This window comes from Euprymna scolopes, chromosome 43 (genome assembly GCF_053919585.1).
Source record: "Euprymna scolopes isolate OS-2025 chromosome 43, ASM5391958v1, whole genome shotgun sequence".
NCBI classification, from domain to species: domain Eukaryota; kingdom Metazoa; phylum Mollusca; class Cephalopoda; order Sepiida; family Sepiolidae; genus Euprymna; species Euprymna scolopes.
Genome location: NC_136524.1, coordinates 50,090,086 through 50,113,440, shown reverse-complemented (window position 1 = coordinate 50,113,440; position 23,355 = coordinate 50,090,086). Strand labels below are relative to the sequence as shown.

The following is a 23,355-nucleotide window of genomic DNA, read 5'->3' as shown; positions in this document are numbered from 1 at the left end:
TAATTATTCCACATTTCCCGCATCAACACTCGTTACATTCGATTTTCGGTATAAAAAAAAGCGAAAGTCGACTCTAATCACAGGCCGAAAGCCAGTTGTCTCAAGAGAGCTAAGTAACGTTTGTTCAATGTCGACTTCGTCATATCAGACTTTAGCTTTCATTTCGCTCCTCTTAATAAACAGGGAGCTGGTTTTTAAAAACAAACAAACCGATTTTTTCACCTCATTCAAAACTGTCCCGCACAAAATAACTGCTGAATACCTATCGCCGTCACGTCAATCAAAAACGCGCACCTATTTGTTTTTTTTTAACACTTTACTATTTTCCAACTGCGCGTCGTCAACGCTTCATTTTTTTTTTCACATTTTCGGGGTTTTTTCACATACCCCGAAAAACACCCGGGCAACGCCGGGTACTCCTCGCTAGTATATATATATATATATATAACTTGCATACCTTTAGCTATAACCGAAATAAAAAATTATGAAGAATTCTTGGTATAATGATTTATTACAAGAAATGGAAGGTCATGATAATGAAACAACTTGGAAGTCACTTGGAAGAAAAAAGATGTAAGCATGATACACAAAATATCTCACACGCTATCATATTAATATATAGATCACAAACTTCAAATTAACTAACCCTGTTTACTTCTGACAAGTTTCAAAAACAAATATCACTCAGATCAGTTAAAACGATAAATTACCAAAGTACACATGCAGGAAGCTATCTTATAATTTTATTAAAATCCAGATTAATATTTTGTACTTCTGATCTATGTTAATTAAAGATTAAAAGTGAAAACGTCTACTTGGTGATGGCTTCCGGTTTTAAAATCAGAAATTGCAAAGTGGTATTTATCAAAAAACAATCCCTCATAATTTTATACCACTTAGATCTTGGCAGAATTTTTAATTTCACTCATTTGTAAGCATTTCATTAAAAGAGTTAACTGAATTTCTTTTATCACTAACCCTAAGTCTGAGTTGCAAAGTCGTAAAATCACACATAATTACTAAAAAAGTAGAATGCTTTCCTTTTCAACCAAAAATTTATTTCATTATTTGTAATAGAAAAATTGAAATTTCAAATTATAAAAAAACTTTGATTTTCTACTTTGTTAAAAATTTTTTTTTTAAAAATGGAAAAACTATTGACCTCCCCCCTAAAAAAAGAAAAAAAAAAAGAACATACAATGGATAATTATTTTTTGATTTGATTATTTGTAAAAAAAAAAATTATAATTTCCAATTATAAAAAATAAGTTTTATTTTTTCATGAGTTAATAAAAATATTGGAAACAAATTATTAATTGCCCCCACTCCCCTCCCAAAAAACTATCCTACTTAAAATACAATCGATAATTATTTTTTGATAAACACTGTTTGCCAAGTTCTAATTTGAAAAATGCAGACGGTCACCAAGGAGACTTTCATTTTAACTGAATCAAATTATTTCACAGGATAATTTACTAAACCCATTTTTATTAGGATCTGTTTTGATGGTGCAAGTCTACAGTTCAACCTAAATAAAAAAAAACCCACAAAAATACCAAAAAATCTTTATGATGTACGTACCTGTGATGGAACAAAATCCCATATTCCAAAAATCACATAAACTGATCAAGTAATTGTATTTTTAACTAAAGAAAATAATTTTTTTATAATTTTAAGTGATTAATGTGAAACTGTTAGCATTACAAGGCTGATCTTGCAATTATTGTGGAGTTACCTGCTGTCAGTTTTGTAAGATGGCGGTGCGTGACAGTTCCTTTGTGCTAACTTAAAAATTTGATTTTCTGAATTAAAAATAAAACTACTTGATCAATTTATGTGACTTTCGGAATATGACATCTTTTGTTCCGTGATGGGTATGACAAAAAATTTTCTGTATTTTTTTTTTAATTAGATTGAATTCTGGACAAGATCAGTTTTGTTATACACCAACGAGTTACAGCTTCTACAGACCTTAATCAATCATATATAAATTACCTACCATTGAGGATTTAGTTTTATCACAGACCATATCTTCAATCATTATCAGTTTGTTAATGATGTAAGAATTGATGTGGCCATTCCATCCATCCAAAGAGTGAAGTTTCCGGATCGTGCACAAGATTTCATCAGCCACTGTGCTAGAATACGAGGCTGTGATGGTCACTGGAGCTCTTCCACGTCTGCCTTTACGAGGGCAATCACCTACAAAGAAATAATCAGTATAAATACAGCAATATAATATATTTGTGTAACAATCGTTTCATCTTCTTTTATATAAGGAAAGTTGTGTGTGTGCATGTCCAGTTGAAAGTCAAAAACTACAAAATAAACACCCACAAAGTTGGTATATTGTTTATTGTATCTGCATTGACCTGGATGAATAATATCTAAAATTTAAAAATAATTATTTATTTATTGGAGGGTCAACTAGGCCTAATTTCGTCAGGAGAGGGGCAATTTTTTAGTGTTAATACTAATTTAGAAAGAAAATGCCAGTTTGTTCTTCAAGAAATCTATTATATCAAGGAGGTGTGTGTGTGTGTGTGTGTGTGTGTGTCTCTCTCTCTCTCTCCCTCTCCTCCTCCCTCCCTCCCTCCAGCTAAAGAGGAATATGTTGTGCAGAGAAAAAAGACAGGTTGGGGAAAGGGAGAAAAAAAAAAAGAAAATGGGAGGGGGGAACAGTAAAAGAGAAAAAGATAAAGATTTTAAAAGAAATATGTTACACATTGCCATACACACATTTTTACATTTTTTAATGTTATGTAAAGGAAAATAACTGATTTCATTCACAGAGTTATTTCGCTTCAGCCATAATCGAAACCAAAACTTAAGAATTCTTGATAAAATTATTTAAAAAAAAAAAAAAAGATTACTGGAGTGCCATCAGTTATAATCGAAACCGATATTAAAACTTCTGAAGAATTCTTGATAAAATTATTGATAAAAAAAATAGAGGACTTCAGTGCCATCATTTATAAGCGAAACCGAAACCAAAACTTAAAAGAATTCTTGGTAAAATTATTTATTACAAGAAATGGAAGTACATAACAATTAAGCAACAGTTACTCAGAAGAAAAAAGATGTATGACACACAAAATAACACACACACTATCGTATTAATATATAGATAATCAATCTTCATCTAAAAAATTCGGAAACATAATACTCTGATGCTATCTGCTTCACGTGGCCTAACAGTCAGCATCTCATGATGATCCCCAAGGATTTTGACAGGGCATGGCATGATGGTCTTCTGATGAAAATCAGATCTTATGGTATTACTTGATGAATACTTAACATAATCAACTCTTAAATAAGAGAAGAATCCAGGCTGTCCTTGATCATACGTCAAAACAATGATAAACCCGACAAGCAGCAAAATCCCACCTCTACACAGTAGAAATCCCTAGATGTAAGAAAGCCTTATACTCTTAATAGTTTCTTCGCTAGGACAGATTGACTTTGAAATTCCCTTTTCCCCGTTTCCCTGACTGTGCTGACATGCAGAAGTTCAAGTGTAATGTAAACAGACCTCTTGCTGCTCAACTCCCTACATAGTATCCCTGAAAATTATGTCCCAGATAGTAGCCCCCTACATCAAAGTAGCACTGTGCCTTTTTTGGGGTGAGAATGCAATAATTAAAAAAAAAATCATGATTCTTCTTAAGAAAATCATTGGAGTTTCTGACCGCAATCATAAATGTTTTACAGTCAATTTTTTGGGCACAAGTCATTACTTAATATTGCATTATTACAATCATATGTGGTTGTTATGATTGGATTATTACTGATTTGTTCAGCTGTTGTCATTATGATTGGATTATTACCAATTTATTTGGTTATTACATTTGGATTAATAGTGGTATGTTGGGTTGGTATTATTATGATCGGATTATTGGTGACATACTTGGTTGTTATTACTATTGGATCATAATTGATGCATTTGATTGTTATTTCTATTCCTCAAAATTTGATTATTGCTAATATATTAGATTACAATGATTTATTAATGCTGGATTATTATTAGTATATTTATTTACTAAACAGTTTTAATGTTTGCTTAGAAAAGATATGTTATTAAAGATTATAGATGATGAATGAAGAAAAAAAATTTAGAAATGAAGATGATGATGATGATGATGATGATGATGATAAAATGTCAGTATGGTGAGAATCATGGGTAAGTGGAGCATACGTGGAAAACGCAGTACCCTTCCATAGACTTTGGAGTAGTAATTAATGAATAGGCCACCTTGTGGTTGTCTTCGACTATATGTTCTTTTTATTGAAAATAAATTTTCATTATGTTACTAATTTGATATCTGATTGTTTAAAATTGTCTTTTAGGTTGATCTACTAAGGGAGTTGAAAAAAAAAAAAAAAAAAAAAAAAAAAAAAACCCGAAAAAAACAAACTGTTTTCACTTACCGGGTGGAAGCAAAGTTGGATCAGAGGCACACGACAATAACACGTTTCCAAGAAGAGAGAACATTTTTCCGACAATTTCCTTCATGCGAAATGCTTCTAAAGAGCCATCCCAAGATGGTAGAACAGTTTTCAGCAACCTTAAAGATAGAATCTGATAAAGACAAAAAAAAAAAAACAAAAAAAAAACGATGAACCCATGGATGTCTTCATAGATTGTGACATTTAAATATACTTCTATTTTTAAAAGATGCAGAAGAATTAAGCATAGCCACTTGGTATCAGGTGTTGATGATGAACCTTGAAATAAATACCCATATTATATATATATATATATATATATATATATATATTTGTAAATTTTGGCAGCAATCCATTATTCAAGCATGTCTGATTGAACACGACAGAGTTATTCATTTTTTAGATCTTTCTGGATATCTTTTCCATTTGCCTAGTGATCTTTTTAATTTCAGCAGGCATGTTACATAAAATGGTGCCCAAAAGTTGTTGTTCAGCCATATTCTTCTCAAGTGATTTCTCTCAGTGCATCTGATTATCATTAGGAGCAATTGTTGTTTTTTTTTATATATATACTAGCAAAAGTACCCGTCGTTGACTGGGTTCAAACAGCCTACAGAAAATGGACTCTCATTTATGAAAGTATGATAGGTTATGAAAAAGAAGGGTTGTAAAGAGATAGCTTCGAATTTGGGGTATCAAAACGAAAGCAAAATATGATGAAAGTAAAAATAAAATAGATAAACCCCATAATTTATTATACCATATCTGTTCACACTGAAACACTTATCACAATATTCAGTGGATCTATATTAAAAAACCTTGTTAAACTTTGTGACATATTTCCATTCTATGGAGGTCAGGCACGAATGAACACCCCATAATTTTATTATACCATATTTCTTCAAACTGAAACATAATTATCAAAGTATACTTATGCAGATAGATATGAAAAGTCTTTATTAAAGTTTGTGCCTATTTCCATTCTATGGAGGCCAGGTGCAAACCCTACAATTTTATTATACCATCCGTATTTAAGTTAAAACATACTTATCAAAGTATTATTATGTACATCTATATCAAAAACACTTGTAAACGTTTTTTTTTTTTGTTTTTTTTAAATTTTTTTATTTCCATACTTTGTGGACCAGGCGCGTATGCAGACCCCACAATTTTAATGAATCATCATTATGCCAGATTAAACATACCCATTCCTGTGTCTCGATACATCTTCTGTCATTATATCAGTTTTCTATAATAGTCAACCATATAGGAGCCTATTCGTGACCAGACACACACACAAATGTTCAGCTTTATATTATATATATATATATATATATATATATATATATATATATATATATTATTTACTACACATCATGTACATACATATGATGGACTCTTCCGTTGATTTCGATGTATGAGTTTCTGCCACAACGACTAAGTTGCTCGGAATCCACACAGATGATTTGTTTATAGTGGTAAAGGCTTTGTGCAGAACCAACAACACCTTTTGGTATTACTGCTAACCTTTGTCGGTGTAGATTACTACCACAGGACAGAGTATACAATAGGCCACAAGTTTTCACATCAGAGATTCCTTCTCCTAGATTCAGGTCTTAAAGACTGAGAGTGTATCTCTCCCAGTGAATTAATGCGCCCCTAGATAACAACCTGGAAATTTCTACAATGGCGCGGTATACACCTAGCCTTCCCAAATGGTCACCCATCTGGTACTGACCATTTATATATGGTGATTGCAACGTCTTGTCAGACGAGTGCCACTCCCTCAGTCCATGAGCCCAAAATGACTTTTTTTTCTTTTTTTTTTAGTCCTACCGGTGAATTCACATGCTCCAGCAGGCATGACACTGAAGATGATCATTGAGATCAATTATTACATGCTTCCAGGATATCAAGCCTCCACGTGTCACAATTTTTCCATCGCCACAGGACTATTTTTATAGACAAATGCCTGAGGGAGTATCTATACACAGAGCTTTGTACGACAACTAAGTCTCTCTCTCAGTTCAAAATGTTGAGATCCAGCAACAAGCATGAGCAAGATAGCCAGCAACAAGCTAAACTGCAGACCAGTTTAATGCGGGTACTGGTCTCCCGCTTTATGGTTTTTTAAATAAGACATTTGCTTCTCCTAGAAACGTTGCCTTCACCACGGCTTATGGGAGCCCTCTCCACCCCAACACATACAAACACACATGGTGCTAGTTGGCTGTTGACCCCGAAAAAGAGTTAATTCATCCTTTGAAAGGTCTTGTTTTTAATCCTTCAGGGAAACTAGTCACCCTCCTCACCAAACAAGTCTGGTGGGGGAACCAGTTTAGCCGCCGGTGACCGGACCATAAGGCAGGTAATACTGGGTTACATGGTACCAGTAACATATGACATGACCATTTACATATATATATATATATATATATATATATATACATATACATACATATATATATATATATATACACACAAGTTAGAAAAGCATTTCATCCAAGGCATGAAAATTGTTAAACAAAATGTTTTTACTATAGGCTTTAAAAATAAAGATACAAGATTCAATTTGAAATTTATTTATCTTCAAAGTGTACTTTTATACATTTTACAAAGTAAGGTATAAAAATTTGATACCTTTTAAAAATCCAAAGGAAGAAATAAGTATATCAGTATATTATTTTCTTAAGTATAATTCTAAATAAGCACCCTAGTATACAAAGGAGAGCTGTGTGTGTGTGTGTGTGTGTGTGTGTGTGTGTGTGTGTGTGCATGTTCAGCCAGAGAGGAATAGGCTGGGCAAAAGAGATATAGAGGTCTGGAGAGAAGGAGGAAGAAAATGAGAAAGAGAGAGGTAGAGAGATAGAGACAGAAATGTTGATAGAAATGTTAGATTTCTTTCTCGAGGCAATGCCGAGTAGCGTGTCTATTATAGAAATAAGGTCAGAATAACAGTAGAAGAAAATGTTTCAGTAAAAAAGAAAAAAAAAAAAACACCACATACATATGATAGACTATCTTTAAATACTTACCTGTTTGACAACATCTTTTGGAACATCAGAGCTGTGTTCTGTCGAAAGGAGCTTGAAAAGCAAGACAATCCATTTTGGAGAGCTTAGGGCTTGACAAATTGTTGCACTTGATGCGATGCTACGGATGAATCCCAGGGTGCACCAGCTGAAATGCTGTTCTTCACAAATTTGTTTTAGTGTATTGTTACCTAAAAATAAAAAATAAAAATTTGTTTCAATGTAGTGTTCCCTAAACAGAAATTAAAGTAGACCTAGTATAGAATTCAATATGATATGGAAACCAGTAATTATAAACAATAGATAATATATACAAGTAATAAGTAAAAACATTAATATATACAAATAAGTATAGGTATAGATATACATTAATCCACCATGCTTCCGTTCAGTCTTGAAAGACAAAGGATACCCCTTAGGGTCAGTAGCGTGTGTAATTGTGAGGCAAGGGTTGCGCAATCCTCAACCACACCTCTCCTGAATCAGCACTGTTCGAGTCCAGTGGCAAGGAGAAATCCAGAACGACTAGAAACAATGCTGAGATAAGCAGAGAGCACATACAGCACCTGAAAGTCCTAAATGGTCACCCATTTAGTACTGACCAGGTTCAACATTGCTTAACTTCGGTGATCCAGCGCGAACCGGTGTGTCAACATGATTATGCCGTACTTATATAGTAATAATTAGTAATAAATAGTGATATTTACAACTAGTTTCGAGTTTGTCTCTGATGTATCGTTATTTTCATGGAAAGTGTTCAACTGAGCTTCAATCTATGGTCCCCCCTCGCAAAACTTTCACAAGAAACACTCGTCTAGCTGTAAACACTATCAATAATTCCCCCACTCTTTATCTGTGCCTAAACCTAAACGTAGATTCCATGAACAAAGCTTTTTTATTAGAACTGCACACCTGTGGAATTGTCTTCCGTTTTCCTGCTGACTACAATATGGTTGTCTTCAAGTCTAACGTAAATAAGTTCTTGATGAGCCGTTCCATATAAGTTATCAAATTTAACAAATTTTCATTACTAATGATTATTATATTGTCCAATTTCTACTGTACACTCTTTAACCCTTATCCTTGAGTGGCCTCTTGGCCTTGATAATGAGTTGATACCTATGAAAAAAAAAAGAAGAAAAAGTCCAATGTGAACAAGTTCTAATTGAATCGTCCCTCTAAGTAATCCAAGTTACAAAATTCCCACTGTTTACTATGCTAAAATCACAATGACTAATGTATACCTATTAACCCTTATCCTCGAGTGGCCTCTGGGCCTTGATAAGTGGTGACACCCTTGTAAAAAAATAAAAAAATAAAATAAAAATAGCTTTAAGGCTCCTAGAATTCGTACTAGAATTGTCTGCAATGGCACAGTGGTTAGAGTACTGGGAAAATCAATTGTAAAAGTGATATTCTCCTGAAGATTGACGGTTCAATCCTCATTGTGGGCAACTGAAAAAATACATTCTCGAATTACTTAGGACCTCTAGCCAGTCATGGCTGATGGAACAAGAGCTACCCCCGTGAAGTAAATAAAGGGTTCCGCTCGAAATTCCGTCCAAATTCCTGAGCCTGACAGAAACATTCCCAAGTTTGACGAAGTACACCTGAAGAAGGTCGGAAGTTACATCAGCCGAAACACACTGTGAAAATCACACTCAAGATGAGAACAGTAGTCTGATGAATAATAATATGAATAGTTTTTCTTTGTTTTAGTGTATTGTGAACTCAAAAAAAAAAAATTTTTTTTATTTTGTGCATTGACACGTAATAATAAAATTTTTTTTATGTTTTAGCATATTGTTACTTAAAAATAAAAAAAATAAACAAAATTGGAATGAAACTTTTGTTCTTGCATACTGCAACACCTTGATTAACAATACTATTTTAATTCTGTGTACATTGGTGAACAACTTCCTGTACCTTTGTTTTACTGATAAACTTATTTCCTCTTTTTTGTTTACTTCCTAACATTGATGAGGAAGGGTGAACATCGATAGTATTACAATATGATCAAGATGTATTTTGTATATAGACACAATCTCTTGCAATAAGAACATTTAGATTAAAAATGAAAAAATATATATCTTTAAATATGTTCAATATATATATATATATAGTAGAAATGGTAATTAATAAAAACTGAAGTGCTCAATACTGTTGTAGAGCAAATATGCGTTTTATTTTTTACCAAGCACCCCCTCCCACCTTTCCCTCTTGTTCCGTTCCTCTTTTATCCGCTCTTCGCACCCCTCCCCTGACCTCATTTACTCTTTCATCCCATAATAACAAACATTTCTGTAAAAGTCTGAGGAAGCTATGGATGGCCAAAAAAAACGGCCGGGTAACTGAAACAATAATGTAACTTAACAGAAAGATACGGTAATAAAAAATAAAACATACATACACACATATATATATATATATATACACACACACATAAAGAAAATACATAAGTATACATGAATAGGAAAATTAATTTAAAAAAATCAAAAGGAAGAAATAAGTATATCAGTATATTATTTTTTTAAGTATAATTCTAAATAAGCACCTTTAGTATATAAAGGAGAAGTGTGTGTGTGTGTCTGTGTGTCTGTGTGTGTGTGTGTGTGTGTGCGTGTGCGTGCGCGTGCGCCCAACTAGAGAGGAATGGGTTGGCCAAAAGATAAAAGAAAAAATAAGATGATTCAGTTGGCTAAAATAGGCATATTCAAACTCTTATAGAGATTCACCAATCAATTCATTTTCCTAATATCCACTGAGCTATTTTTTGGCGAGCAATTACAATTTAGTTCCTGTCAATATGCAGATATCACAAAATGGCAAATGCATTGTTTAGAAAGGGGAGGAATCCCAAAGGCAGAAATAAACCCAAGAATTGGACTTAATTACATTTCTATTCTAACACAGAACAACTTGCCTTACATTCCGGTTGACACTTGATTTTATTGTAGAGAAGATGTTGCTGTTTTATATATGGAATTCTGATGACCTTTTATTTCCTCCTTCGTTTCAAGCCTGCTGTCAGATGAACTACAGAAGACTTCCACAAAAAATGAAAAAAAAAAATCATAGCATGGCAGGATGAGATGGAACTCAATTCTCTTTCTATAGCTGAAGCCGGCTTATCAACCTAACTGGCTCCCTGTTCCGTATTAATGAAACTTAAATAAATTTGCTTAGGTTGCAGAGAAGATGTTGGTATTTTTTATATGGAACTCTAGTGATATCTTTCCTTCTTCATCTCAAGCAAGCTTAGTCAGATGGATAGACACCTTTCTGTGGACCTCATAATGAAGGGGTGTGATTTTGCTGCCAACTCTCGCTCTACACATTTTTTTCTTCATTTCAAGCCAGCTCAGTCAGATAACTACAAATGCAGCTGCCTTTACAAAATGACTATCCTCAAGAAGCTACTAAAATAGAAAACCTTCCAGCATCTGCAGTGTAGTGAAGGGGTATGATTTTGCCGCCAACCAACTCGATCTACACATTTTCTTCTTCATTTCAAATCAGTTCAGTCAGACTGGACAAAATGGCTATCCCGATATTCAACTCATACAACCTCAACTATGGAACCATTTTAAGACAATTTTTTTTTTTTTTTTTGGATACCACAGAGGAAAACATAGTTATCTATGGAAAACTACCTATAGTTAAATATTCAAGGATCAGTTTCTATTTACTAGCCACCCCATGAGGACAGAGTTAGACACAAGGTCGGTTTTTAATGTGAGGAAATCCAGCTACTTAAAAAGAGAACTCTGGATTGAAACAAAAAAATTAAAAAAATTGGCTGTCTAGAAGTATTTCTCATTGATTGGTAGAAAACAAAAAATGATGAAGTATATTTTTTTTCCTCGGCCCCCAAATAAACAGAGGGTAGTCCATTTAATGACCTTTTCCTTATTGACTGGTGTATTGCTGGTCCTATACAGTTCTAGAAGGTTTACCCTCCCAAGGTTTGCTTTCTCTCTTTGAGAAGGGGTTAGTTCATTGCTAACTTCCTCAGGTGCCCCTACTGAAGAATACATAGATTGCCCAGGCATTATTTTTTGACAGGACAGAATGCCCCTCCTCAAGGGTTCTGGCTTTTCAATCTCACTTTAGTGTCAGAATTCTCACTGTGAGAAAGAAAGAAATACTATCAGAACAGCTACTACACTTTGCTCCTAGTTAAGTATACTTACCAGTGTTGTTATGAACAGTTTGATGTACAATTGTACGTATCAAGCCACAAAGATTGTTTACGGCTTCTTTCTGGCTGTTCTCAGCATGGATGCTTGCGCATATAGAAAGGGTTCGCAGTAAGTATATCACAGACCGTCGAATCAATGCAGTTGGATGTTTGCTTTCAGGCCGGCATGGCTCACCTTTTAAAGGGAAAAATAAAACCCATACAAATGATCAGCTATGAGGAAACTTTTTTTTGGTGCTTGTGTAGTTTGGTAATCTTTAAAACCAACACATTTCAGGTGAAAACATAATGTGTAAATAATGAAAAGTGGTCCAGTACAAAAATAATTAGGAGTAAAAATAAAAATTATTGGATTTAGTAATTTATAGTTTTATTATATGCTTTTAGGTTGGAGAATTCACAAGATCCAGGGGGAGGTAACTGCAATCAATTTCCACTAATTTTAATATGTACTGCCATTTTTAAATACAAGATCTTGGAATTAAATTATGGCGGATTTTTTATTTAAAATACTTCTAGCACATTATGTACTAAAATTAACAATCATTTTTCGTAATTTTTGGAATTTATACTAATTTTTATATGACACCTATATAAATGATTTAACCTGAAATGCCTCAGTTTAAAAGATCACCAATCTTTACAAGCACCATTTTTTTATATAAAAGAATTTGAAGAGTTTAGTATCATTAAAATAAACCACAGAATTTAAGTGAAAAAAAAAATGAAAAGAAAAACGAACAGGAGAAAATAGAACATGAAAAAGAAAAGAAAAAAGGAAAAAGAAAAAAGGAAAAATGAAAAAGGGAAAATGAAAAAGGGGAAATGAAAAAGGGGAAATGAAAAAGGGGAAATGAAAAAGGGGAAATGAAAAAGGGGAAATGAAAAGGGAAAATGAAAAAGGGAAAATGAAAAAGGAAAGAATGAAAAGGAAAGAATGAAAAGGAAAGAATGAAAAGGAAAGAATGAAAAGGAAAGAATGAAAAGGAAAGAATGAAAAGGAAAGAATGAAAAAGAAAAAATGAAAAGGAAAGAATGAAAAGGAAAGAATGAAAAGGAAAGAATGAAAAGGAAAGAATGAAAAGGAAAGAATGAAAAGGAAAGAATGAAAAGGAAAGAATGAAAAGGAAAGAATGAAAAGGAAAGAATGAAAAGGAAAGAATGAAAAGGAAAGAATGAAAAGGAAAGAATGAAAAAATAAATCATTGACCAACATTTACCCATAAAATGTGACTCTTTCTTTTAAATACTTGATCAATTAATATGATTTTTCATATGAAATATTTTCTTTCCAGGAGAAAATAGAACATGAAAATGAAAAAGGAAAAATGAAAAAGGAAAAATGAAAAAGAAACAATGCAAAGGAAAAATGAAAAGGAAAAAATGAAAAGGAAAAAATGAAAAGGAAAAAATGAAAAGGAAAAAATGAAAAGGAAAAAATGAAAAGGAAAAAATGAAAAGGAAAAAATGAAAAGGAAAAAATGAAAAGGAAAAAATGAAAAGGAAAAAATGAAAAGGAAAAATGAAAAGAAAAAATCAAAAGAAAAAATGAATAGGAAAAATGAAAAGGAAAAATGAAAAGGAAAGAATGAAAAGGAAAGAATGAAAAGGAAAGAATGAAAAAATAAATCATTGACCAACATTTACCCATAAAATGTCACTCTTTCTTTCTTTTAAATACTTGATCAATTAATATGATTTTTCATATGAAATATTTTCTTTCCAGTATGAGTGCATACACCATAAAGATTTTTCTTTATTTTTGGTATTTTTGTTTTTATTAAAAGAAAATTATGGACTTACACCGAAAGTTATTTATCACAAAAGCATATACTGAGGAGAGGCGTACATTCCTCTTGTTTATATACATAAGATAAATTTTTACATTCCCGTAGAAGTGTACAAAATTTTGGAATAATTCAAGAGGAATAAAAGTATACCAGAAAAAAAAAATTTGCCATACTGGATAGAGTACTTGGTAAAATTCAGTTGTAAAGTTACACTCTTCTGAGGGCTGAATTATTTAGGACTTCTACCCAGCCATGACTGATGGAACAAGAGCATAATACCCCGTGGGTTAAATAAAGGGTTCCGTTCAAAATTCTGTGCAGATTCCGAAGTTTGAAAGAAAGATTTCCCGAGTTCGACAAGATACACCTGAAGAAGGTTGGAGATTACATCAACTGAAACATTGTAAAAATACTCACAAGATAAGAACAGTAGTCCAAAGAAACAAGATAATATGAAAGTTGTTACCTGTCTCAACTTCCTCGTCATCATCTTCATCATTATCTGGCATCTGTGGTGGATCGGCCAACTTAAGGTCATATTTTCCTTCCTTGCCCATTCGATAGCTGTTGGTACTTCCCGTGTCCCACTGGACACGAATCCAGCCATCTTCCCCCAGTTCACAGATCACACGGCCCATACTCGGTGGAGGCCCATCCTGTTAAAAAATGTTGTTTTGTTTTTTAAATTAAATATAATGGTTGGAGAGGTAATTATTATTTTTGGTTTGTTAGCCAAATTTTTGCATCTCCCATATTAACTATCTTTAGTTTAATTATTAAAAAAAAGCAAACTAAAAAACAAATTGAACAGAACATGTACACAATCAATAAGTATTACACCTGTTCCTTAGTTTGCATGCCACCTTTTCATTTTTTTATTTATATTAGCAAAAAATAGGCTTCCCTCTCATATTTTATTGCTAAGCTGGAAGGATTATATAATTGGAAAAGACCTACACACACATACACACACACAAAAAAAAAAGAAAAAAAAAAAAAGAATTGGTACAATTTAAAATAAATACAGAAGAGATATTCATTTGATTTATTTAAACTAGCAAATCTATACTCTCCTCTCCTGTTGTATATTTTTGCTAGGCTGGGAGAATTAATGAACTGTGAAAAAACTATATACAATACGTAGTTATCTTATATTGTTGGTTCCAGGCAACGCCAGAAGATATAGTCGATTATTATTATGATTGTGTTTCGTACGTCTAAATGGAATGTCACCTAAAACACATGTTTTTAGAATTAAATATTTATAAACAATAACTAGGCATGTTAACTTAATAGAATGGAATTATTATTTTATTTTCAATTGGAAGAGGAATTTGGAATCAAGAGGCCAGTTTGGAATGTGGGAATAATAACAGGTGATGACGTAATAAATTAGAAAGCTAGTTTTAGATTTGGACGTTTTAGTTAGTTGTGGTGAACAGTTGAGTATGGCCTTTGGCCAGGCCGGACATGGAATGAGATAATCCACTCAATACAAGTTGGGGCAGGGGGCATAAAGAATTAAACAACGGTGAAATTGCAACTCTGACAGAATAATTGAAGAATAAAAGATTATGAAATCCTCAACTTTGTCAAGCATTAAGAAGAGATGACGCAATGATAATAAAAGGAATGCTGTTTGTGTGTATGTAACCCCCCCCCCCAACCGTACATACAGGGACACAAACGAGACATTAAATAAACCCGAACATTTTGTTATGCATATATGCAAAGACACTGCAGAATATTTATATATACACGATTTATATTCCTCCTCCCCTTGTTATACAGAACCGCAATATTACAGTTAAAGCAAATTATTTGAATTATTAAAGTAATTTCCAGCATTCATTTATTTGTTTTTAATCATTTATTCATCAAGATACACCTGAAAAAGGTTGGAAGCCACATCAACCAAAACATAATGCATGTACGAAGAGAACATGTTACCCCCGTGGATTAAATAAAGACTTCTGTTCAAAATTCTGTGCACATTTCCACATTCGACAGAAAGATTATGACGTCAACATGGAGAAGGTTGGAATATGAATGATCAACATCCATTTTAAAAATTCCAAACCTCGATTTTTTTCCAAGACTTATCATGAATAATTTCTGGCTGATTCAAAATTTCTTAAAATGAATATTAAAATTAATTAAGACTCAAATTAAATTTAATAAAACTAGTAAATATATATTCTCTCTAGTCGCATACTTTTGCTAGGAGGATTATATAATTGTGAAAGAACTGCATATGATATGTAGTTAAAACAAGAACTGCATATGATATGTAGTTAAAACAAGAACAGCATATGATATGTAGTTAAAACAAGTTCTTAGGATTATTAAAATAATTTTCTAATATTCCTATTAACTTGCCTCCCTACGAGGGCAGATTTAAACACAAGGTAAATTTTTAATATGGGGAAAATCCAGCACCCCAAAAACGGACATTCTGGATAGGAACGAAAATAAAAATGAATCCACTCCTCCATAGACCGAGACGTTAGTAGACAGCGTGAGACCTATTAGATTTGAGGCTCTCTTTAAGACGCTGTCTAAGAGGAAAAGATTAGTGATTAGTACACCAGCCCATATAAGGCAACTATACTCCATGCTCGGGCAAATTGAAGCTTTGTAAAGAAAAGGGATATTGCCAAGTGTGAGAAGTTTTCTAGTAGCACAGTAGAGGGAGCAACATGTATTTTGCAAAAGATTTGGCAATATTTTCTTTGTATTAAGCTTTTACACCCATTTAAAAAAAAATAAATAAATAAATAAAAAAAAATAGATTGTCTGATCATAAAAGAAGGAATGAAAAATATATTTTTTTAATTATCAGGTGGGGTTAACTGCCAGAAAATTTAGAATTACCCATTTGAAAATAAATATTTCTGAAATATTTACTAATATAATAGTAAATTATCGATAGGTAATCTTTAAAATACAAATGATCAAAAGAGAAAAAAAACTTTTTCTTTGAGCCAGGATGCAAAATCCTTTATAATTTTTTTTTTTACGCAGGCATCACAACTTATCAAGGCCAAGAGGCCACTCGAGGATAAGGGTTAAAGTGTACAGTAGAAATTGAAAAATATAGTAATCATTAGTAATGGAAATTCGGTAAATTTGTTAACTTATATGGAACGGCTCATCAAGAACTTGTTTACGTTAGACTTGAACACAACCATATTGTAGTCAGCCAGAAAGCAGGAAAATGGAAGACAATTCCACAGGCATGCAGTTCTTAGAAAGAAGCTTTGTTCATGGAATCTACGTTTAGGTTTAGGCACAGATAAAGAGTGGGGGGGAATTATTGATAGTGTTTTCGACTTTCGGAAGACCCCCTCCCCGCCTCCACTTTTCTTTTATATCGCAAGTTTCTTAAAACGTGACCAGCTAAAGTCCAAAATAAGATCACGCTTTTCTTTTAACGGTTAATTTAAAAAAAAAAAAAAAAGAAGTCTCTTGAACGCTGATGTTATTAAAACTAAAATTCTTTTCTACAGTTTGCATTTTGGAGACAGAAGTGTTTTTTTCGAGATAAGTGACTTCTAATATATTAATATCCTACTTTTTATCTTTAGATTCAAATATTAATAACTACATTTCATTTCAGTATTTATTAAATGCTAGCGTTTTTCTCGTCCATAAATGTTTATCTATCAAGTTGATTGCAAAAATAGATTAGGTAATTGTATTTATTTTTAGTTCGTGAGAGGGGAATCTATCACCATACTTTCCCTTAAACACGTCCGTTGGACTTTTTTATGCAGAACTATTTTTTTTTTCCATAAGGTCATTATTACAATAGCAGGAAATTATTTTATACAATCTTTTTTTATTACAACAGGAAGTTATTTTATTTGCAACATTAAGTATTACAACAGCAAGAAATTATTTTTCCTAACTTACCTGATCTCCCTACTCCCCAGTCAATTCCTCACATAATTCTAGTTCCAGTTTATGATTTTTTTTATAAGGTTATTGTTACAACAGCAGAAAATTATTTCGTGCAACCTTCCTTATTACAACAGGAAATTATTTTTTTACGACAGTAATTATTAAATCAGCAACAGGAAATTTTGTTATACAATCTTTCTTATTGCAAAAACAGGAAATTATTTTTTACAATAATAATTATTCCAACAGCAGGAAATTATTTTTACTAGCTCACCTGATCCCCCCACTTCCAGTCAACTCCTCGCACAACTCTGGTTCCAGTTTTCATCATAGCTGCAAGTTCTGGACCAGAAATAGGGACTGGTGGTGGCTGCTTCTTAGCTTTATGCTCTTCTAAGACTGCACACATCACACTGGTATTGTCGGGGATAGGTCCATCAGGATCAGGTCCTAAGATACAAAAAATAAAATAATTTCAAGATTAAAAAATTGTTATGGGGCAAGCTGTCACCACTTCCAGTCATGCTACGCTAGAAGTTAGGAGGTGCATTAGCTGACTATAACTAAAATATCTTGCAGAAGTACACATCATACTTCTGGGGCCATAACTGCCACGAACTGCTGTCACACCGTTTAGATGTAACTGCATTTATTGTCTTTGGGTAAGTTCATTTGTTCCTGGAATGTCAACGTTTGGTTATACACACGTATAAGACATTATGAAACGGCCATATATAGACACTAGACGTATAATGATTACATACGTAGATACAGACAAAAAGATACACATGACATTTCGCCCTACAAGTAAATCTTGACCAAATATACAAAAGTATTTAAAACTCGAATAACGTATCAATAACATGTCTGTTAATTTGTGGCTGCTGAACGAGTGAAAATCAGGTATGCTGGCATTTTAAAGAGACGCATTCTTTCATTTGTGTCAATTCTGACAAGTTAGAAATATCAAAATTGAGAGGCTTATGTTGAGTAGTGATCTTTTAAACCAGCGCATTTCAGGTGAAAACATTACATACTTGCATGTCATGTCAAAATTAGTATAAATTCCCCCAAAAAAATAATAAAAAAAAACAAATTCCAGTAAAAAGATTATTACAACCAAAAATAGAATTTATCAAGTTATCGAGTTTTATTGTATGTTTTTGTTAAGTTGTGAGACATTGTGTTGAACAAAGATGGTGGCGTAGTTCAGATCAGTAACCAAGATGGCGGCGTAGTTCAGATCAGTAACCAAGATGGCGGCCAAGAATTAAATGCGGTCCGTGACGTAGTAAACGGCGAATTGATTGAATCCAAAATTCAACAATTTTTATAATAATTTTGGGACGTTTTGATTGGTTGTTTAGCACAGCCGTTGGTTATAAAAATGATTGGCGAATCCATTCGTCTCATACCCCCCATCACAAGTCAAAGACATTTTACAGTTTTGAATGTGGAAGAGCTGTGCGTACAATTCAGTATGACAAACTGGTCTAACTCTCTTGATTTAAATTAAAGGTCCGCGATTTTTAAACAGAACATAATTGTGGATGATTTTTTTGTTAAAAATACATCTAGCACAACCGCTGGATCATTTTTCGGAATTTTTGGAATTTATATTAATTTCAACATGACACGTAAGTATATAATAATGTTTTCGCCTGAAATGCGTTGGTTTTAAACATCACAAATCTACACAAATTGAAAATAAGTCGTTGATGGTTTTATTTCCAAAAAGAAAAAAAAAAAAACACATGCATAGTAGTATCCATAGAAAATAGTGATGGGACGATTCTGATATTTTTCTTCATTCCAATCCTGTCTTAAATTTCTGATTCTGATTCTTTTAAAATTTCTAAATATTTAGCTATAGTGTCGTTTTTGTGTTTAGGGGTGAAATGGGAGGAGTACACTACCATAAAAAAAAAAAAATATCAAAAGCTACAGCACTGGCTTCACCCACCTTATCCAGTGCACAGCATATGCATTCAGAGATGACTGTTAAAATATCTGCAGTCGAATAACATTGCTTAAATCCATACTGTTTGCCAGAGAAAAGATTAGCTTTTGCGAGGTGGTGGATAAGTGCCGGATTAATTAAGATCTCAAAGATTTTAGTAAAGAGGGCGATAATTGTGAGGATCAATCTTTCCATCAAAATTCTTGTACACTGGTACCACAGAAGCCATCTTCCAGCTATTAGGGAAGCAAGATTCAGCAAGACATTTATTGTAAAGCTTGGAAAGTACATGGGGCTAGCTCAACTGAGCATTTCTTCATTAGTATAGCAGAAATGAGATCACGCCCACATGCCTTGGAAGCATCTAAGATTTTTATATCGTGGACATAAGGGATGATTTTCACGTCATTTAGTGTGGTTTCAGTCTGCATAGGGAAATTTGTGAGTGAGTTGTTTGTTAGCTCTATTTCGTATAATAATATTAAAAATGTATAATTATTATTTTTAAAAACATTACATTAAGATTAGAATATAAAAATGATCTTTTTTAAGAGTTTCTGGAGATTTTATATTATAGAATATAGAAATGTTCTTTTTTGAGAGTTTCTGGAATGTTCTAAGTTGTGGTGTTCCATTTGGAACGTTTCTGGAACCTTCCATTCACTAAAACTATAAAAGAACACTGATAACCTCAACTCTTTAGTTAGTCAGTTAGTAAGTCAGTCTGAGTCGTTATGCTGCTCCAGGTTGTCAGACGCTGACTAGATTAACTCCAGCCAATATTTCCTGGGATCCAAATCCAGTCGAAAGGAATCTTATAAACAGAATCAATTACAAGCACCCTCAAAGAAAAACTGGGCAATTGGTAATCATAAAAATTTTCTGACCTTCTCTCTGACCAAAGAAATATTGTTATTAATTCTCAATAACTTGGTCTTTCTTCTAAATGTAAACTAGACTGAATTAAGAACTTGCTTATCTCCCTTAGATCATTTGTAAATGTTTTTGTTTCTTTGTTTTTATGTCCAATAAATACTCCATAAAATTTTTATGTAAACTCTGATTTTTAGTTGTTTTTTTGTTTTTTTTATATATATGTTGCATACTTAATGCCCCAAGATTCAAACACGTAACAAAGATATAAAAACTTGTACTTACCTGTTACTCTAAGGGCACTTTGAGAGAGACCTAACAATCCAGAATTGAGAAGCATACTGAGGCTATTAGGTTGATGCTCAGACATTAATATGCCCATACAAGCCAGTAAAAAACGGGATTGTGGAAGGCAACCAATACTTAAACACTGCTGAAAAAAAAAAAAAATTCTGTTAAATCATTATATAGTGGAATGTTAGGTGTTAAGATAAAAAAAAAAAAATTCTGTTAATCATTATATAGTGGAATGTTAGGTGTTAAGATAAAAAAAAAAAAAAAAATGTATGCGACTTTCCAGATCCACATCTATCTATATCTGATGTGAGAAAATACAAAAATGCCATTGATTATTCCAGCTACTAGTCTAATCTGAAGGATTTGCCTTGTTGTAAGGTGGGGATCATAATGGGGCCCCTCCAAAAAATATATAGTAGGCCCTAGTATGATAATTTAAAAAAAAAAAAAAAAATGGGTGCTCGTATATTATAATTGGACATAAAAAAGTGTGCTATGAGCTATCTTTCTGACAAAGGGGTAGAATTGCTGTTTTCCAAATCATAATCTATCCATCTAATATATTGTCCACTTAATGAAAATTGCTTAATAACCTCTGTAGTAAATAAAGCCACAATATCCACCAAAGAGTACCCAAATTTCAATAAATTTTATATTGGCATGGCTGATAAAACTTTTAAGGAAAGGTTCACCAGTCATAAATTCTCCCCTTGAGAATCCAAACTATAAACGAAAAACCTTACTTTCTATGTATTATTATCAATTAATTGAACAAAATTTAACAAAGTGCAAAGTAGAATATTCTGAAAAAGGCTAAAACATGTTTCTCCCTTAACTCGCCTTGTTAGTTATGTCTTGCTGAGAAATTATATATTACGAGATTTAAAGATAGAAATAAGTTGCTCAATAAAAAACGAGAAACATTCTTAAATTGTAAGCATTATAAAAGACACCTCCTCTACAATGTAAACATCATCTTATAAACTACTAGCAGGACCCATTAACTAACATTTCCCAGTGAAAGTCTGCCCCGACTCTTTGCAAAAAAGTAAAGTATGATTGTTGCTAGTGGCTACTGCCGTCCCTGAACAATTGTGGACACTAGCGGCTGTGGCCGAAATGAAATAATCTGGTTTTACTGCCGATTAGTGATGGCTTGGGACAATAACATGCAAGTTGTTTTTTAATTAAAAGAAAGCAATTAAGGGAATGCTATAATCAGTATGAATAAAATTATGAAAAATGGTCCATTAGAATAATAATGGAAAATAAAAACAAGTTTTAGAGGTTAAGGATTCTCACTGTATATGGACTGTATATACTGATCAAAAGCAGTCCTAGTTGTTTCTGTTTGTTGTTCAAGTCTTCCTCTTCTTTTCAACTCTTTCACCAATAGTATTAAATTAAATTGCAGTTTTATGTCGTCTTTTTTAATGTGTAAAACAAAACAATTACAACTTTTTTCACTTCACTTCTTTGAGTATTGTCATGTTAAGAACGGCATTTAGAATAGACATCCCAAACTTCCCACGTTAAGAATGGCTTTTGAAAGACACCACCAACCTCCCCATCTTAAGAATGGCATTTGGAATAGACACCTCCACCAACATCCCCATGTAAAGAATAGTTTTCGGAGTAGACACCCCCTTTTGGGGGAGGGGGGATGTGGAAAAATAATTCCCCCAAATCATGATAATCGTTGTCAGCATAACCACCCGTAAATGCTAAAAAAGAAAAACTGAGGTGGCAGTGTTGGTATGAAAGAAGTAGATTTGGTTATAGCGCGTGTATACAAACCTGTACAGTGAATTACAGTGCATAATACAGATGTTTATATCTGTATAAGTATTTGTCTCCGCAAAATTCCAATGAGATTTTCTTAGTCAGCATAGTTGAAAACATCTAAAAGTAGTCATTCTAAAGAAAATTGTGGAGGTAGACCTAATATACAAATCTCCCCCCCCCCCAAAAAAAAAACAAATTTAACATGTGTGCAATGTCGAGAATCAGTCCATAAAAGAAATTTTAATAAAATACTCCACTGAATTCAATTACCTATGTAATGTAATTTATGTTAACACTGTAACATAGGTAATCAGTGTACAGAATCAGTAATTGTGCCTAAAACCCTATCCTAACTTGCAAAAAAACATGTGCAGGACTGTCTAGTGAGGTATGGAAGCAAAAAATAGAAAATATCTAACTAGTTTGACAAAATATGTAAGATAGTAACTTAAGTAAACATAGTTATTTGAAAAGATATGCGATAAAAAACTAAAAAATCAATTGCTTAGCAAAGGTTACATATTTTAATATATTTTGTATTATAAGGGTAGTGAAAAAAATAAACAAAATATAGTAAAGTATAAAAATAGTTTAACAGTTTTAAACTGGGAAGAATATATACAGTGAGATATAAAAGCAAGAGAGAGGGGAAATAAGTGTTTGTTGTTTTGTCTCCAAAGTAAGAGAGAGAGAGAGAGAGAGAGATCACATAGGTTTAAATAAAGTATATTTACATGAAATACCTAAAAAAAAAAAGAAAACGTAACTATGTTTGTAAAAAAAATAATTGCTTAAACAAAAGTACAAAGTGACCTGAAGTTGGCCAAAACGTGGTGAAGCAACAACTACAAAGATGAGAATAACAGTCTGCAAATAGATAAATAAATTACTTGTCTCAAAAAATTCTAATAAAAATAATATATAAAAAGATGCAGTTTTATTTTATTTATGTTTGAATTATGAAGATTTTTCCACTGAGGACTATTATATATTTATAAAGTAGATTGACCTATTATTATTATCATTATATTATTATTTTATTATTATTATATTATCATTTTTATTATT

The 23,355-nt window shown here is 32.6% G+C and overlaps 1 protein-coding gene across 5 annotated transcripts in view; it reads right to left on the bottom strand.

Annotated features, from left to right (window-relative positions):
* The window catches only part of LOC145268339 (E3 ubiquitin-protein ligase HERC2-like), a 500,726-nt gene that overhangs the window by 256,244 nt on the left and 221,127 nt on the right, over positions 1-23,355 (bottom strand). For 4 of the 5 annotated variants that reach the window (XM_080123842.1, XM_080123845.1, XM_080123844.1 and 1 more), the window contains 7 exons: positions 20,491-20,638; positions 17,647-17,822; positions 13,936-14,125; positions 11,672-11,854; positions 7,482-7,669; positions 4,429-4,579; positions 2,000-2,202 (listed from right to left, as the gene is read on the bottom strand). In XM_080123842.1, coding sequence (XP_079979968.1) covers positions 2,000-2,202; positions 4,429-4,579; positions 7,482-7,669; positions 11,672-11,854; positions 13,936-14,125; positions 17,647-17,822; positions 20,491-20,638 — 1,239 coding nt within the window. The remainder of the gene's footprint in view (positions 1-1,999; positions 2,203-4,428; positions 4,580-7,481; positions 7,670-11,671; positions 11,855-13,935; positions 14,126-17,646; positions 17,823-20,490; positions 20,639-23,355) is intronic. The other variant, XM_080123843.1, reaches the window with a different exon arrangement.